At 41.9% G+C, this 19,356-nt stretch overlaps 1 protein-coding gene across 1 annotated transcript in view; it reads right to left on the bottom strand.

The window, feature by feature from the left end:
- LOC130267154 (vomeronasal type-2 receptor 26-like) overlaps positions 1–19,356 on the bottom strand; it is a 58,630-nt gene that overhangs the window by 26,939 nt on the left and 12,335 nt on the right. The window contains exon 4 of the mRNA XM_056516859.1: positions 323–559. Within this exon, the coding sequence (XP_056372834.1) occupies positions 323–559 (237 nt within the window). The remainder of the gene's footprint in view (positions 1–322; positions 560–19,356) is intronic.

The following is a 19,356-nucleotide window of genomic DNA, read 5'->3' as shown; positions in this document are numbered from 1 at the left end:
TTACAGCCATAATATGGTCTTGCTGTTACTCTGTAGACCTCTGATTTCATACTGACCCATTCACTTAAAATCCAACAGAAAAAAAATTATCATTCTAAAACTAAGAGCTTTTCTTTTTGATAACAATTGCAGTGTATATAGCCTCACACTTTTGTACCTGTGTCTCCAAATAGAAGTTAATTTGCCGAAACATAAATCCATGAACACTCTGCCAAAACATTAATGATCAAACAAAAAAAATATATATATGTTATATCCTTATTACTTCAGGTTTTTTTTTTATTTTTTTTGGAGGAAAATTTTATGTTATATGATAATTTACCTTATTATTAATCCATACTATAGGAGAAGGTGTCATATTCAGATGCCAATCTTGTGAAGATCCATCAAATGTTCCAATATGTCTGGTGTTTAGTACATAAATGACTAAATCCATATTTTCTTTACTTATTACATTGGAAATCACCAGTGGTTCAGACAATTCACCTTTATTGTTAAAACACTTTATTTCAGTCCTTTCAGGTAATTGTATACACCCTAATTTCATAAAATGTCTTACCTACAAAACAGAGAAACATATATCAAAGTTATTTGTTCTCATAGACAACAACAATAAAAAATAATAATAGAGATGAGTGAGACGTTCCCATAGAACCCAGTTTTGCTCAGAACTTTGCCTTAAAGGACTAGTCCAGTGGTGACTCAGTGGTGAACAACTTATCCCCTATCTTAAGGATAGGGGATAAGTTGCAGATCGCAGGGGGTCCAACTGCTGGGGCCCCCCGCGATTTCCTGTATGGAGCCCCGACAGCCTGCGGGAAGGGGGCGTGTCGACCTCCGCACGAATGGGTGGCCGACACGCCCCCTCAATACAACTCTATGTCAGAGCCGAAGCGCTGCCTTCGGCAATCTCCGGCTCTGCCATTGAGATGTATTGAGGGGGCGTGTCGGCCGCCTCTTCGTGTGGGGGTCGACACCCGCTCTCTGGCCGGAGAGCCGGGGCCCTGTACAGAGAGATCGCAGGGGGCCCCAGCGGTTGGACCCCCCGCGATCTCAAACTTATCCCCTATCCTTAGGATAGGGGATACGTTTTTCACCACTGGACTACCCCTTTAAATTGCACTCGTTAATAAAAACTTTTTTTTATATTGTAGATAATACCATTAGATGTATATTTGTAATATACATTGGTTAAAATGTGTATATTTTTGTCCCTGCAGCTATTGCCTGTGTGTCTCTGTGAGGAGCCCAAATACAGGAAGTGTGAGTGGACAAGCAGGGCTCTGTACACTGAGAACAAGCAGGGCTCTGTGCAGTGAAGACAAGCAGGGCTCTGTACACAGAGAACAAGCAGGGCTCTGTACACTGAGGGCAAGCAGGGCTCTGTGCAGTGCAGACAAGCAAGGCTCTGTACACTGAGAACAAGCAGGGCTCTGTGCAGTGAAGACAAGCAGGTCTCTGTACACTGAGGACAAGCAAGTCTCTGTACACTGAGGACAAGCAGGGCTCTGTACACTGAGGACAAGCAGGGCTCTGTACACTGAGGACAAGCAGGGCTCTGTACACTGAGGACAAGCAGGGCTCTGTACACTGAGGACAAGCAGGAGGACAAGTGGAGGATTGGCGGGTGGTATCATTAGTTGAACCTGATAAGCGCATCCTAAATGCCCCATAATCAGACATCAGACGTTCATGCTCAGAGGAATGGTGGGTATGAAGAGGAGGATAGGTATGAAGTGGAAGATGATGTCAACTAGAGATTAGCAAATTTTAGAAAAATACAATTCGGTCGATTCACCATTAATTATTATTTTTTTTTTTAAAGGCTATAATATTGACTAATACTGTAAGGTGCTATGTACAGTGATCCCTCAACTTACAATGGCCTCAACATACAATAGTTTCAACATACAATGTTCTTTTCTGGACCATTGTAACTTGAAACCAGACTCAACATACAATGCTATGGAATCTGCGAAACGTGTCAATGGCTGGAAGAACCGACCAATCAGAATGGACATTTCACTGGTAAAACCCCTGTATTCCTAAAGTGCATGCGCCACTGACTGGTGTCTGGTAGCGCCCCCTACAGTTCTGTACACTTTACCTGTATTACTGAAGTGCATGCACTGACTGGTGTCTGGTAGCGCCCCCTACAGTACATGTAGATATTACATGTACTCTTTACCTTTTTTGAGGATATTGCGTGCTCTGAACAGGACCCTGAAGAAACTTCTACATAGACCAGTGTTTCCCAAAGAAGGTGCCTCCAGCTGTTGCAAAACTACAACTCCCAGCCGGGCATGCTGGGAGTTGTAGTTTTGCAACAGCTGGAGGCACCCTGGTTGGGAAACACTGAAATAGACAATGATTTACAGCTCCCAGCAGATCTTTCTTACTTTTATATGTAAGGACTTGCATTATCTATATAGTTATCTACTTATTTTTCTTTAATCCTCACTTTTTCCTATTTTCGGAGGACATTTTGGGGCTTCAGAACCAATTACCAGGTTTCCATAGAGTTATGGTCTCAACATACAATGGTTTCAACATACAATGGTCGTCACAGAACCGATTAATATTGTAACTTGAGGGACCACTGTACAGTGAATCAGACTGTTAGAATCGTTAAATACTATTCATAGATTAGTGCATTATATATATTTTAAAAATATTAATATAAAGTGCCAGCGCTGTAATAATAGAATTAATGTTCCTATCCAGGGTGTGTATTCAACTCCATGAATATATATGCTATTGTATGCTACTAGCAGTCCCCAATTAGACCTATATACAACTCCTATATGCAACAATATTACCCAATGGTCCCATATACTGATACCGCAATATAAGCACATCACAAACATCCAAGTTACTTAGGTGCTAGTTCTTAAAGGGGTATTCCAGGCCAAAACTTTTTTTTATATATCAAGGTAAACTGATTTGTAAATTACTTCTATTAAAAAATATTAATCCTTCCAATAGTTATTAGCTTCTGAAGTTGAGTTGTTGTTTTCTGTCTAACTGCTCTCTGATGACTCACGTCCAGGGAGCTGTGCAGTTCCTATGGGGATATTCTCCTATCATGCACAGCTCCCGGGATGTGACATCATCATTGAGCAGTTAGACAGAAAGCTTCAGAAGCTAATAACTATTGGAAGGATTAAGATTTTTTTAATAGAAGTAATTTACAAATCTGTTTAACTTTCCGGAGCCAGTTGATATATATAAAAAAAAGGTTTTGCCTGGAATACCCCTTTAATACTCCATATAGTATGTGAGGTATCCGTATTTACCATATTTCCTGTGTTCGTGGCGTTTTCCTCCTGGACATAAATGTCTTGGGAGATGACCTTGCTTGGAACGATCATACGCTGGGAGACTGCCCCAGCTAGCAGCGTCTTCTACCAGCTGATTCCATTGTGTAGTAAGTTGCAGAGACCTACAGCTGTTTGTGACATCATTACAGTTGCTGATATGGGTCAAAAAGCATCTAACACGTTTTGGAAATTGTGATTTCCTTCCCCAGCATAGGATCGTTCCAAGCAAGGTAATCTCCCAGGACATTTCTATACCGGAGAAAAATGCCACGAACACAGGACATAAGGTGAATATTGATACCTTGCATACTATATGGAGTATTAAGAACTAGCAGCTAAGTAACTTGGAAGTTTGTGATGTGCATTATATCATGATATCAGTATATGTGACCATTGGGAAATATCGTTGCATAAAGGAGGTGTATATAGTATACTGTATATTCAAATACCTGGCTGAGATATGCCATCACTTCAGTCAAATGTACCAGATATATGCCTGCTGGTATGATCAGCTCATGAGCAGGTGACGCCAATACTAAGGCAACTGTAGGCTTGAGAAAAAAGGGAGGGAACAGTTGAGTTGTAGTGTACCTACCTCTTAACTGCATTCTGTCCTCTGAAAAATAATTTTCTATCTTACTAGATGCAAAAAATAAAAATAAAAAAGGCATAGCCACGGTCTAAGTTTAGAAATGATGGCTCTATATAAGCACATGGAACAGCATCAAAAGGCCTGTCTACAAGTATCATTAGTGCACAACCTCTGCTGTCCACCATTCTTCACTGTTTTGAGAAACCATTCCTGTTGCAACTCCCAAAGAGAAACATTTCTGGAACACTTGGAAAAAGACACTGCATCTTCCAATAAATCAGTGTGCATTTTAACACCAGCAGGTATCTTCTAACAAAAAGGGGTACCTTTAATTTAACCCCTTAACGACCACAGACATATATTTATGTCCTTGGCTCCCATTATGTGAAGTGCGCACAGTTTTATACCTGGTGAGTCCCGGTTGCTATCAGCAACTAGGACCCACGGCTAATACTGGACATTGCCGATTGAACTGATGTCCGGTATTAACTCTTTAGACGCTGTGATCAAAGTCGATTGCAGCGTCTAAAATGGAAGAAAACTGTTGCCGGTTAGCTCTGCTGGCTGTTTGGGACCGCCGTGGTGAAATCGCGGCATCCCAAACAGTTGAGAGGACAGCAGGAGGGGGCTTACCTTCCTCCTTGCTGTCTGATCGGTCTTCTACTGCTTCAAGCCTGCCGTTCAGGCTGGAGCAGCAGAGCACCAATAACACTGATCAATGTTATGCTATGGCATGGCATTGAACAGTGTATTCAGTCAAAAGATATCATGGTATAGCCCACTATGGAGGCTAAAACAAAGTTATTAAATGTGAATAAGCCCTTCCCATAAAAAAGTTTGAATCACCCCCCCTTTCCAATTTTTAACCCCTTAACGACCACAGACGTAAATATATACAGGCTCAAAAGTATTTGAAGCGCTCAGAAGCTGAGCGCGCTTCATATCTACGGGATCCCAGTTGCTATCAGCAACTGGGACCCACGGCTAATACCGGACATCGCTGATCGGGCTAATGTCTGGTATTAACCCTTTAGAAGCAGCGCTCAAAGTTGATTCTGACATCTAAAATGAGAGCAATCCATGCCAGCAAGCTCAGCGGAGCTGTTTGGGATCACCGTGGTGAAATTGTGGCATCTTAAAAAGCTGAGAGGACAGCGGGAGGTTCCCTACCTTGCTCCACACTGTCCAACCGCCATTTGATTGCTCCAAGCCTGAGATCCAGGCTTGAGCAATCAAACACAGAGAACACTGATCAATGACATGCTATGGCATAGCACTGATCAGTGCCTGCAATCAGTGTAATGCATGTTATAGCCCCATATGGGGGCTGTAACATTGCAAAAAAAAAGTGTAAAAAAAGTTAATAAGTGTTCGGTTAAATTAGCCATATTTGTGGGAGGGGCAGCTCATTCACACTGCACTCACAGGCAGCAGTGAACGTCATCCTCAATTATATCTAGTGTGTCACTGGTGTGTTAGGCTTTCACACCTGTTGTAGGAGGGGCTACTGTCCCTACTTAAAGCACACAGGTCGTTTCCTACACTGACGTTATCACAGCTTTCCCCACCCTTTTTTATTTATTCTTTCATACTTACCTTTTTACAGGGTATGCCCACTTTATAGGCTTACTTTCATTCGGCGGCTAGGGCACAATGCAAGCCGCTTATTGTATATATAATGTAAATCTTACTTACTAGTCATCATGCTTGGTCAACCACTAATGTGATTTAACCCCTTTCCTAATAAACGTTTGAATCACCCCCCTTTTCCCATAAAAAAAAAAAAATTGTGTAAAAGTTTTTTAAATAAGTATGTGGTATCACCGCGTGCGTAAATGTCCAAACTATAAAAATATATCATTACTTAAACCGCATGGCCAATGGCATATATGTCCAAAATAGCGAATCTTTGGTCACTTTTTATACCATGAATAAAAAGCAATCAAAAAGTCTGATCCAAACAAAAATGACACCGATAAAAACTTCAGATCACAGCGCAAAATATGAGCCCTCACACCTGTACGCAGAAAAATAAAAGTTATAGGGGTCAGAAGATGACAATTTTAAACATATTAATTTTCGTGCATGTAATTATGATTTTTTTCCAGAAGTACGACAAAATCAAACCTATGAGTAGGATATCATTTTAATTGTATGGACCTACAGAATAAAGATAAGGTGTCATTTGTACAGAAAAATGGACTGCATAGAAAGAAAAGCCCTCAAAAGTTACAAAATGGCAATTGTTCTTCAATTTTGTTGCACACTGATTTTTTTTTTTTTCGTTTTGCCGTAGATTTTTGGGTAAAATGATTGATGTCATTACAAAGTAGAATTGTTGGCACAAAAAAAGCAATCATATGGATTTTTAGGTGCAAAATTGAAAGGGTTTTGATTTTTTCTCCTTATCTTTTAAAAATCATAAGTGGAAAAATGCTTGGTACTTAAGCCCTTAAGGACTGAGCCCTTTTTCACCTTAAAGGGCTACTCCGGTGAAAACCTTTTTTCTTTTAAATCAACTGGGGGCAGAAAGTTAAACATATTTGTAAATTACTTCTATTAAAAAATCTTAATCCTTCTAGTACTTATTAGCTGCTGAATGCTACAGAGGAAATTCCTTTCTTTTTGGAACACTGATGACATCACGAGCACGGTGCTCTCTGCTGACATCTCTGTCCATTTTAGCAACCATGCAGAGCAGATGCATAGCCGATGTATGCTAAGGGCAGCATGGTGGCTCAGTGGTTAGCACTGCTGCCTTGCAGTGCTGGGGACTTGGGTTCAGATCCCACTAAGGCAACAATAAATAAAGCGTTATTATTATTATAATAACATCAGCAGAGAGAACTGTGCTCGTGATGTCATCAGAGAGCATTCCAAAAAGAAAAGAATTTCCTCTGTACTATTCAGCAGCTAATAAGTACAGGAAGGATTAAGATTTTTTAATAGAAATAATTTACAAATATGTTTAACTTTCTGCCACCAGTTGATTTAAAAGAAAAAAGGTTTTCACCGGAGTACCCCTTTAAGGACTGAGCCCTTTTTTGCAATTCTGACCACTGTGACTTTAAGCATTAATAACTCTGGGACATTCAGAAAGTGTGTTAGCCCTTTAGGTGTTTCACAGGAATAGCAGCAAGGTAAAGGAGAAAATTCAAAATCTTAATTTTTTTCACTCGCATGTTCTTATAGACCCAGTTTTTGAAATTTTACAAGGGATAAAAGGAGAAAAAGCCCACCGAATTTTGTAACCCAATTTCTCTCGAGTAAGGAAATACCTCATATGTGTGTATGTCAAGTGTTCGGCAGGCGCAGTAGAGGGCTCAGAAGGGAAGGAGCAACAATGGGATTTTGGAGAGTGTATTTTGCTGAAATGGTTTTTGGGGCACATGTCACATTTAGAAAGCCCCTATTACATAGTTACATAGTTAGTATGGTTGAAAAAAGACATACGTCCATCAAGTCCAACCAGGGAATTGAAGTGAAGGGTGTATGGGGATAAGGGAAAGGGATGTAGTTTTATAATTCTGCATAAGCATTAATGTTATTTTGTTCCAGGAATGTATCTAACCCTGTTTTAAAGCTGTTAATTGTTCCTGCTGTGACCAGTTCCTGAGGTAGACCGTTTCATAAATTCACAGTCCTCACGGTAAAGAAGGGGTGTCGCCCCTTTAGACTAAACCTTTTCTTCTCCAGATGGAGGGAGCGCCCCCTCGTCCTTTGGGGGGATTTAACCTGGAACAGTTTTTCTCCATATTTTTTGTATGGGCCATTTCTATACTTATATACGTTTATCATATCCCCCCCTTAAACGTCTCTTCTCAAGACTAAACAATTGTGACTCCTTTAATTGCTCCTCATAGCTAAGATGTTCCATGCCCCATATTAGTTTAGTTGGGCATCTCTGCACCCTTTCCAACTCCACAGTGTCCCTTTTATGAACAGGCGACCAAAACTGAACAGCATATTCCATCCGGCCCTGGAGATTTGCTTACATTTACTTTACTTAACTTACCTTGTACCATCTCTACATTAAGCCAGTTCAGTATATTACATGATGTGTTACCAGCACTGACCTGGCCAATGTCAGCTCCTTTTTCCATAGTGTATACAGAACTAAAGAACCCATTCAGTAGCTACGCTTTCTCATCGCCCGTGACAACCTCCGCATTATCATTATTAAGGGGTCCTACATGCTCTGTCCTTGTTTTTTTTGTATTTCTATATCTAAAAAAATATTTAGGATTAGTTTTACTTTCTTTGGTCACCTGTCTCTCATTTTGAATTTTTGCTGTTTTTATTACATTTTTACAGATTTTATTAAGCTCCTTGTACTGTTTAAATGTTATAGCTGACCCATCAGATTTGAGATTTTTGAAGGCTTTTTATTGTTGTTTATTGCTCTTTTAACATCATTTGTCAGCCATGTAGGATTTAGTTTTAATCGTTTATATTTGTTCCCCTTTGGTATATATTTGCCGTTGATTTAACAATGTCCCATTTACCTTCTGTATCAGTATTTGACAACACCTCCCCCCAGTTTATGTCCTGTAGTGCAGATCTCAGCCCAGGGAAATTTGCCTTTTTAAAGTTATACGTTTTTGCCTTCCCCGTCTGTCTTTGTTTTCTACATTTTAAGTGAAATGTAACTATATTGTGGTCGCTATTACCAAGGTTTTCCCACACAGTTACATTACCAACCAGCTCTGTGTTGTTGGAAATGATCAGATCCAACAAGGCATCACTTCTTGTTGGGTCCTCCACAAACTGTCCCATAAAATTATTCTGCAATAAATTTAGGAATTTTCTCCCCTTTGTAGTTTTAGCCAGCCCCCGGCCCCAATCTATATCTGGATAGTTAAAATCTCCCATTATTACCACTGTACCTGCCCGGGCGGCCCTCTCTATTTGTTTATACAGCTGACCTTCTATCTCTTCAGTGATATAAGGGGGTCTGTAGATTACACCAAATACTATTTTGGCCCTATGGTGCCAGAACAGCAGAAAACCCCACATGGCATACCATTTTGGAAACTACTACCCTCAAGGCACATAACAAGGGGTCCAGTGAGCCATAGCACCCCACAGGTGTTTGATGACTTTTCATTAAAGTTGGATGTGTAAATGAATTTTTATTTTTTTTCACTAAAATGCTGGTTTCCCCCCAACTTTTACATTTTTACAAGGGGTATAGGAGAAAATGCCCCCCAAAATATGTAACCCCCATCTCTTCTGAGTATGGAAATACCCCATGTGTGGACGTCAAGTGCACTGTGGGCGCACTACAATGCTCAGAAAAGAAGAAGTCACATTTGGCTTTTGGAAAGCAAATTTTGCTGAAATGGTTTTTGGGGGGCATGTCACATTTAGGAAGCCCCTATGGTGCCAGAACAGCAAAAAAAAACACATGGCATACTATTTTGGAAACTACACCCCTTAAGGAACGTAACAAAGGGTAGAGTGAGCCTTAATACCCCACAGGTGCTTGACAAATTTCCCTGTGAAAATGAAAAATTAGATTTTTTTCACTAAAATGCTGGTTTTACCCCAAATTTTTCATTTTCACAAGGGGTAATTGGAGAAAAAGCCTCCAAAAATTTGTAACCCCATTTATTCTGAGTATGGAAATACCCCATATATGGATGTAAAGTGCTCTGCGGACGAACAACAATGCTCAGAAGAGAAGGAGCGCCATTGAACTTATGGCGAGAGAATTTGTTTGGAATGGAAGTCGGGGGCCATGTGCGTTTACAAAGCCCCCCATGTTGCCAGTACAGTGTACCCCCTCACATGTGACCCTATTTTGGAAACTACACCCCTCACAGAATTTAATAAGGGGTGCAGTGAGTATTTACACTCCACTGGTGTTTAACAGATCTTTGGAACAGTGGGCTGTGCAAATGAAAAATAAAATTTTTCATTTTCACGGACCACTGTTCCAAAAATCTGTCAGACACCTGTGGGTTGTAAATGCTCACTGTACCCCTTATTAAAATATGTGAGGGGTGTAGTTTCCAAAATGGGGTCACATGTGGGGGGTTCCACTGTTCTGGCACTATGGGGGCTTTGTAAACACACATGGCCTTCAATTTCGGACACATTCTCTCTCTCCAGAAGCCCAATGGCGCTCCTTCTCTTCTGAGCATTGTAATTTGCCCGCAGAGCACCTTACATCCACATACGGGGTATGTTCTTACTCAGAAGAAATTGGGCTACACATTTTGGGGGCTTTTTTCCTATTCTCCCTTGTGAAAATGAAAAATGTAGGGTAACACCAGCATTTTAGTGAGAAAAACTTATTTTTTTCATTTTCACATCCTACTTTAACGGAAATTTGTCAAACACCTGTGGGTTGTTAGTGCTCACTATACCCCTTGTTACATTCCGTGAGGGGTGTAGTTTCCAAAATGGGGTCACATCTGGGTATTTATTGTTTTTGGTTCATGTCAGAACTTCTGTAAAATCAGCCACCCCTGTGCAAATCACCAATTTAGACCTCAAATGTACATGGCACACACTCACTTCTGATCCATGTTGTGCGCTGACAGAGCACTTAACGCCCACATATGGGGTAGTTCTGTACTCAGGAGAAATTGTGTTTCAAATTTTGGGGGTCTTTTTTTTCCTTTTACCGCTTGTGAAAATTAAAAGTATGGGAAAACACCAGCATGTGTAAACATTTTTTTTCTTTTACACTAACATGCAGGTGTAGACCCCAACCTTTTCATAAGGCATTTGCCGAAACACCAGCAGTGGGGTCGTGTTGCTCCGGTGCCTGTCGTGTTATTGTTTGGTAATGTATTATGTTTAATGCTGTGTACTATTGACTGTATAAGCTATATGCTATTCTTATCTTGGGACTTAGCTCCATAGCACTTTCAGTGATTTATGATGTCAGTATGAATTTCTGTATAGACATTTTTATGGCAATCTGAGCGACACCCATTGTTCTTTCCCCCTCTGGGTGGATTCCTCACAACTTTTTACCGTGTTTAATAAAGATTTATATGTATGAAAAATATCTCTTTTGTAAATGACTCAATTTTTTGTGCATGCTTTTCATAAGGGGTAAAAGGAGAAAAAGCCCCCCAAAATTTGTAACACAATTTCTCCCGAGTACGGAGATACCCCATATGAGGCCCTAAACTGTTTCCTTGAAATACGACAGGGCTCCGAAGTGGGAGAGCGCCATGCGCATTTGAGGACTCAAAAATACCCTACGGCAGTATTTCCCAAACAGGGTGTCTCCAACTGTTGCAGAACTCCCGGGCCTTGACAGTCAGTGGCTGTCCGGCAATACTGGGAGGTGTTGTTTTATAACAGCTGGAGGCTCCGTTTTGGAAACACTGCCGTACAATACATTTTTATTTTATTTTATTGGAGTGGGGGGGGGACTGTGTAGGGGTATGTTTATATGTTGTGTGTTACCCTTTATTATTTATAGTGTAGTGTTTATAGGGTACATTCACATGGGCGGAGGTTTACAATGAGTTTCCTGCTGGGAGTTTGAGCTGTGGCGGAAAATTTTCTGCATCTCAAACTTGCAGCAGAACTCACTGTAAACCTGCCCGTGTGAATGTACCCTGTACATTCACATGGGGGACAGGGACAAACCTCCAGCTGTTGCAAAACTACATTTCCCAGCATGCACTGACAGACTTCGTGAGGAGGAGGAGTTGGATGAGGGGGATGAGGAAGTGGGACCTGTGAAGGAGGATTTGAAGATGAAGACAAGAAACCTACAATGATGGTGTACCCTGAAGGTAACACTGATGATTAAGATGATGAAGACAAGGACAATGGCCAACCTTGGCAGTATGGGAAGGAGGAGGAACAAGCTGGGCCCTTAGAAAAGTTGGCAAGGATGGCTAGCTGTATGCTTTCGTGCTTGCTCAGTGACAGGTATATTAGTACTGGATAGTGACACATTAGACCCTCGGAATGAAGCACTCAGGGGGGATTGCCCCCTAAGGGATGTAAACCAGCATCTGAACAACCAGGTTGAGGAGTATCTTGGCAGTGGTCACAGAAGTTAGAAGTATGTGCTCATTTAAAACTTAACATTTATTTTGTATGCACTACAACAAGTGTCCCAAAAAAATACACACACAAAAGGTGCCACAAAGAGCACCATAATAATGTGCCATTAACACAAGAAGGCCCCAAAACCTGAGGCTAAATCAATGGGCAAGTCTATTATTGCCCCTATGTACATTAGAATGCAGCATGTAAAAGATGTGCAAGTGTTGTCTTATATATCAGTATATTTATAACACCTAGATACACAGAAAGTTCTGACGCATTTCCCCGCTATATCCAGATCCTATACCAATGCAAGTGGTTCATCAGGGGACAAAGAACAGGAAACAACAGGCATAATAACATGATATGGTAATAGGAAAATAATAAATAGTTGCCAAAATAATGATGGGTCGGTCCAATAATGGACCACTCACTCAGATGACCTGGTTGCTGGTTGTGGAGGGGGACATCCAAGATAGCAGTCCTCCCTCCTCTAAGAGCTGCAGAGACCACTTGTTAGACATACCTTTGTTAAATCTTATTTCCTTTGGCGCCAAGAACGAGCTAGGATGCTGCCCCTACAGGGGAGCGACCCTGATGTCACCCCATCCAGTTCACTATACTTTCGCCACGCTGATGTGTGTCTCCGCATCGTGGTGCCAGGCGCATGTGCCCGGTGATGCCAGGAGAATGGCCCTTGTAGCAGTATAGTACTGTCGACGCATGCGCACTGATAAAAACAAGTGCCGGTATGTTGGATCTTGCGTCTGCACGGTAGCATGATTTCCGTACTGAGAAAAAAGCCCAAACTAGTAATCCCTTCCCTACTGGCACTAATGATCCCTCCTCAGTGTGCTTAACCCCTCTAGGACACAGAGCGTACCTGTATGCCCGTGGGAAATCCAGTCCCCCTCCGCTCGCCGGACTGGAACCGGACCGCGATGCCTGCTGAAATCATTCCTGACAACGCCTGGGGGGTCCTGAGACCCCGCATGTCGGCGAAGGCCGCAAATCGCCCATCAGTTCAGACCGGGTGAGGTGGCAGGGGTGGCACCCCTCCTATCCCTTCTATTGGTCAGTCAGAAGCGACCAACCAATAGCAGATCGGGGGTGTGGGGGTTAAAGTTCGGTGCTGCGAGTGGCCGGGGGTCACTTACCGGCAGCGATCGGTGGTAGGTTGTGATCCTCTCCCTGGTGCGGCAATCCTGCTGACTACAGAAGCTGGTGAGTTGTTGCCTAGCAACATGTGGAGTGCTACAGTTTGGAGACTACTATACAGTGGTCTCTAGACTGTAGCCCTCCAGATGTTGCAAAACTACAACTCCCAGCATGCCCAGACAGCTGTCTGGGCGTGCTGGGATTTGTAGTTTTGCAATATTTGGAGGGCTACTATTTGGAGATAGTGTTGCTCGCGAATATTCGCAATACAAATTTTATTCGCGAATATCGCATATTCGCAAATTCGCGAATATTCGCGAATATAGCACTATATATTCGTAATTATGAATATTGTTTTTTTTTTTTTTTACAGTACACATCACAGTGATCACCCCTCTCTGCTTCCAGCTTGTGTGGTGTAAAGAAGGCTCTAATACTACTGTGTGAGGCTGTCAAATTTTCGCATATGCAAATTTTCACTTATGCTAATTTTGTATATGCAAATTTTCGCATATGCGAAAATAAAACGCGTATATTACGAATATGCGAATTTTGCGAATATATGACGAATATTCGTCCATATATTCGCGAAATATCGCGAATTCGAATATGGCCTATGCCGCTCAACACTATTTGGAGATCACTGTGCAGTGGTCTCTAAACTGTGGCCCTCTAGATCTTGCAAAACTAGAACTCTCAGCATGCCCACACAGCAGTTTGCTGTCTGGGCATGCTGGGATTTGTAGTTTTGCAACATCCAGAGGGCCACAGTTTGGAGATCACTGTGTGGTGGTTTCTAAAGTGTGGCCCTCTAAATCTTGCAAAACTACAACTCCCAGCATGCATGAATAGCAAACGGCTGTCTCGGCATGCTGGGAGTTGTAGTTGTGTGCCTTCATCTGTTGCATAACTACATCTCCCAGCATGCCCTTTGGTGATCAGTACATGCTGGGAGTTGTACTTTTGCAACAGCTGGAGGCACACTGGTCGGAAAATACTGAGTTAGGTAACAGAACCTAAATCAAAGTTTTCCAACCAGTGTGCCTCCAGTTGTTGCAAAAGTACAACTCCTTACATGCACGGTCTGTCAGTGCATAATGGGAGTTGCAGTTTTGTAACAGCTGGAGGTTTATCCCCCATGTGAATGTACAGGGTATATCCACACTGGCAGGGGTTTACAGTAAGTTTCCTGCTTCAAGTTTGAGCTGTGGCAAATTTTCCGCCACAGCTCAAACTCCTAGCGGGAAACTCACTGTAAACACCGGCCCATGTGAATGTACCCTAGAAACACTACATTACTCTACACTACACAAAATGAAGGGTAAAACACTACCTATACGCCCCCTTACATTGCCCCCCCCTTCCCCCCCAATAAAAATGAAAAACGTATAGTATGGCAGAGTTTCCAAAACGAAGCCTCCAGCTGTTGCAACCTTCAGCATTTCTGGACAGCCATTTCCTGTCCAGGCATGCTGGAAGTTTAGCAACAGCTGGAGGACCCCTGTTTGGGAATCACTGGCGTAGAATCCGAGTCAACCCCTATGCAAATCCCTGATTTAGGCCTCCAATGCGCATGGCGCTCTCTCACTTCGGAGCCCTGTCATATTTCAAGGGAACAGTTTAGGGCCACATATGGGGTATTTCTGTACTCGGGAGCAATTTTTTACAAATGTTGGGGGGATTTTTCTCCTATTACCCCTGGTAAAAATGTAAAATTTGGGGAAAAGCCAACATTTTAGTGAAAACATATCTTCCCTTACATATCCGACCGAAAAGTTGTCAATCACCTGTGGGGTGTTCAGGCTCACTATACCCCTTGTTACGTTCCTTGAGGGGTGTAGTTTCCAAAATAGTATGCCATGTGTGTTTTGTTTTTTTTTGCGCTTCTGGCACCATAGGGGTTTCCTAAATATGACACGCCCCCCAAAAACCATTTCAGCAAAAATTGCTTTCCAAAAGCCAAATGTGACTCCTCTTATCAGCATTTTATGTCATTACATGGGGTATTTCCATACTCCAAAGAAATGGGATTACAAATTTTGGGGGGCATTTTCTCCTAAAATCCCATCGTTACTCCTTCCTTTATGAGCCCGCTAGTGCACCCACAGAGCACTTTACATCCACATATGAGGTATTTCCTTACTCGAGAGAAACAGGGTTAGAAATTTTGTGGGGCTTTTTCTCCTATTACCCCATGCAAAAATTCAAAAACTGGGTCTACAAGAACATGAGAGTGTAAAATATGAAGATTTTGAATTTTCTCCTTCACTTTGCTGCTATTCCTGTGAAACACCTAAAGGGTTAACAAACTTCCTGAATGTCATTTAGCAGTTTTTATTATAGGGCAACTTGTGGGGTATTTCTAATATGAAGGGCCCTCAAATCCACTTCAAAACTGAACTGGTCCCTGAATAATTTAGATTTTGAAAGTTTTGTGAACAATTAGAAAATTGCTGCTGAACTTTGAAGCCCTCTGATGTCTTCCAAAAGTAAAAACATGTTAACTTTATGATGCAAACATAAAATAGACATATTTTATATGTGAATTGTTACACTTTGCTCTCCGGCCTCAGACGCTGGCTGTGAGCGCATGGTCCCCTTCTGCTGCTGACGGGGCTGGGACTCGCAACGCTGGACGCCCCCGCATGCGAGCCCCAGTCCGTCACTTTCCAGGTGTTTCTACTGCCTCTGCCTCCACCTCTCTGCTCCGGTGCACGTGTCTCCATCCCTTAGGGCGTGCGCACACTGGAGCTTTAAGAGTTAAAGGGCCAGTACGCTCATTAGTGTAACCACCTGTGGCTTGTTTATAAATTCCTCCACCCTCCTCAGTTCTCTGCCGGATCTTTGTTGCCTTGTGCCCAAGAGAAAGCGGTCCTTTATGTCGCCTTGCTGTGTTCCAGATCTCCTGCTCTTGTGACTTGACCTTGCTCCTCTGCCACCTGCCTACTGAACTCCTGCTACGTCCTGACTACTGCTATCCAGACTACGAGTTTCCTCATCCCTCCTGTGCCTCGCATCTCCTCAGCCACCTGTGTGGTAGAGCCGTGCTAGGGGTAGCAACCTGGGTGTCGCCTGCAGCTGCAAGCCCATCCTGCTTTGCCGCGGGCTCTGGTGAAGACCAGTGGCACCTTAGACTCTGCTCCCTGTTACGGTCCGAGTCATCTAAAACAGAGGTCCAGCAGATCCACATACACCGGAGCTCCTGTCTTCAGAAACGTGAGTGTTACATGAATCAATATATAATTTATTTGCGATGTCTATTTTCCTTACAAGCAGAGAGCTTCAAAGTTAGAAAAATGCAAAATGTAATTTTTTTTCATGAACTTTTGGAATTTTTCACCAAGAAAATTTACCACTGTGTTCAAGTAGACTATATCGGAATCTCGGAATTAGAATGATTAGGAAAATCATCCCAGAGTTATTAATGCTTAGATGACAGTGGTCAGATGTGCAAAAAATGCTCTGGTCCTTAAAGGGGTACTCCTCCCCTAGACATCTTATCCCCTATCCAAAGGATAGGGGATAATATGTCTGATTGCGGGGAGACCCACTGCTGGGGACCTTCACGATATCTCCTGCTGCACCCCTATACATCAACAGCCTGGAGCTATGTTTGCTCCGTGGCTGATGATGGGCAATACAGGGAACGGGGTACTGTGACATCACGATCACGACCCCGCCCCCCTCGTGATGTCACGCCCCTGCCACCTCAATGCAAGTCTATGGAAGGGGGTGTGGCAGCAGTCAGATTATCTCTGGGATACTTAAAACCTTTTCCATGTACCTTTTAAAGACAATGCAATGTTTATGGACCACTTGTGATCACCCCTTCACCTGCAGTCTAACCCCATACAACGGATATAGTGCTGGTGAAATACTTCCTGGCACAGTTCAAACTTTGAACTGTGTAAAATTCAAACTCCTGCTGTTCTTGATGAGTGCAGGTGATAAAAACATAGAATGTGTTGGCAGATAAGAACCATTTGGCCAATCTAATCTGCCCAATAATCTGAATCCTATCAATAGTCCCTGGCCCTGTCTTATATGAAGGATAGCATTATGCTTATCCCATGCATGTTTAAACTCCTTCACTGTATTTGCAATGACCCCTTCTGCAGGAAGGCTATTCCATGTATCCACTACTCTCTCAGTAAAGTACTACTTCCTGATATTACTTTTAAACTTTTGCCACTCTAATTTAAAACTGTGTCCTCTTGTGGTAGTTTTTCTTTTTTTAAATATGCTCTCCTCCTTTACCATGTTGATTCCCTTTATGTATTTAAAAGTCTCTATCATATCCACTATGTATATTCTTTCTTCTATACGTGTTAAGGTCCTTTTAACCTTTCCTGGTAAGTTTTATCCTGCAATCCATGTACTTGTTTAGTAGTTATTCCCTGAACTCTCTCTAGAGTATCTATATCCTTCTGGAGATATGGTCTTCAGTACTGTGCACAATACTCCAAGTGAGGTCTCACCAGTGTTCTGTACAGCAGCATGAGCACTTATCTCTTTCTACCTCTTATACCTCTCCCTATACATCCAAGCATTCTGCTACTCTATTACATTGTCTTACCTTTTAAGTCTTCTGAAATAATTACTCCTAAATCCCTTTCCTCAGATACTGAGGTCAGGACTGTTTCACATATTCTATATTCTGCCCGAGGGTTTTTACCCCCCAGGTGCATTATCTTGCACTTATCCACATTAAATTTCAGTTGCCAGAGTTCTGACCATTCTTTTAGTTTTCCTAAATTCTTTTCCATTTGGCATATCCCTCCAGGAACATCAAACCTGTTACATATCTTTGTGTCATCAGCAAAAAGACATCCCTTACCATCGAAACCTTTTTGCACCTGTGTAATGTAACCATGGTGACTGTACAGCTAAGAATACCACTGTATGTGCAGGGAGGGAGAAGGAGGTAGGCTGTTAGGTCAATGTATATGTGTGATCATATATATGCAGCAGAGCGGAGTGTGTGAGTGTGTAAATGAAGCAGAGCTAAATGTGTGAGTGTGTATCTAGCAGAGCTGAGTGTGTGATCATGTGTATGCAGCAGAGTTGAGTGTGTGCTTGTGTGTATGTGGTAGAGCTGAGTGTGTGTATGTAGCAGAGCTGAGTGTGTGAGTGTGTGTACGTAGCAGAACTGAGTGTGTGGTTGTGTAAATGCAGAAGAGCTGAGTGTGTGAGTGTGTATGTAGCAGAGCTGAGTGTGTGATCATGGGTATGCAGCATAGCTGAGTGTGTGTATGTAGCAAAGCTAAGTGTGTGATCAGGTGTATGTAGCAGAGTTGAGTGTGTGTGGTCATGCTTACACATACTCACACATTCAGCTATGCTTCATACTCATGTTGCATACTAATTTCTGCTATCAGGGTGCCTCCAGCTGTTGCAAAACTGCAACCCCCAGCATGTCAAGTTTTGCAACACTTGGAGGCATTCTGGTTGGTAAACACTCATATAGAGGTAAGGGGACAGATTGTTAAGCAAAATTATATATTTTTTTAAACCCAGACATTTTAGGGGAGATTCTCAAAAACTACCTTTTTTTTTTCCTACTCACATTTTCAAAGGTCTCTTTTGCTGCTTTGAGAATATGAAAATATGTGAAAATTCATTTTCCACCACTTTTGTTTTTTGTTTTTTCGCAGCCCAAATTTTTTTTGTTGCAGCCATATTTGATTTTTTTTGCGACAAAATTGCAGAGTTTGGCACCAAAATCTGCAATTTTGGTGCCAAATTTTACATCCCAGAATTTTCTGGTAGAAACATCTCACAAAATATTCCATGGTTAATAGTGCCCAAACAAATGATAACTGTATAAATAAAACATTTCTGAGCTTAAATGATAGTGCAGGTGCAGTGACCAAGAAAAAAAAAAGATATATATTTTTTTAAAACATTTTTCTAAAATAATTTTTTTTTTCATAATTACTTAAATAACACCTTTTCACAAAAAACTAAGAAAAATAACAAAAACATTAAAAGTACAACCATTTCTGTGATCAAAAAGCTGGTGTGAAATTTTTGATGTAAACTGGACTCTCACCCCTTTCAAAGTATCATGTAAAGCCGACAATATATGTGGCCACGCCCACTTTTACAAAACTGACGTGAACAGTGTAAACCGCGGCACAAAGCTCTTTGAAAATGTGGTCGATGCTTTTTGTGCCTAAAAAATGCCACATCTCTGTGAAGTGCAGCTCGGTAGTGCACAGTAGAGCAAGTTGGGGGGGGGGGGGGGGGCGTTTCTATATTTGC

This window comes from Hyla sarda, chromosome 1 (assembly GCF_029499605.1).
Source record: "Hyla sarda isolate aHylSar1 chromosome 1, aHylSar1.hap1, whole genome shotgun sequence".
NCBI classification, from domain to species: domain Eukaryota; kingdom Metazoa; phylum Chordata; class Amphibia; order Anura; family Hylidae; genus Hyla; species Hyla sarda.
Note: the sequence above shows the minus strand (reverse complement) of the source record. Positions and strands in the feature narration are given on the sequence as shown.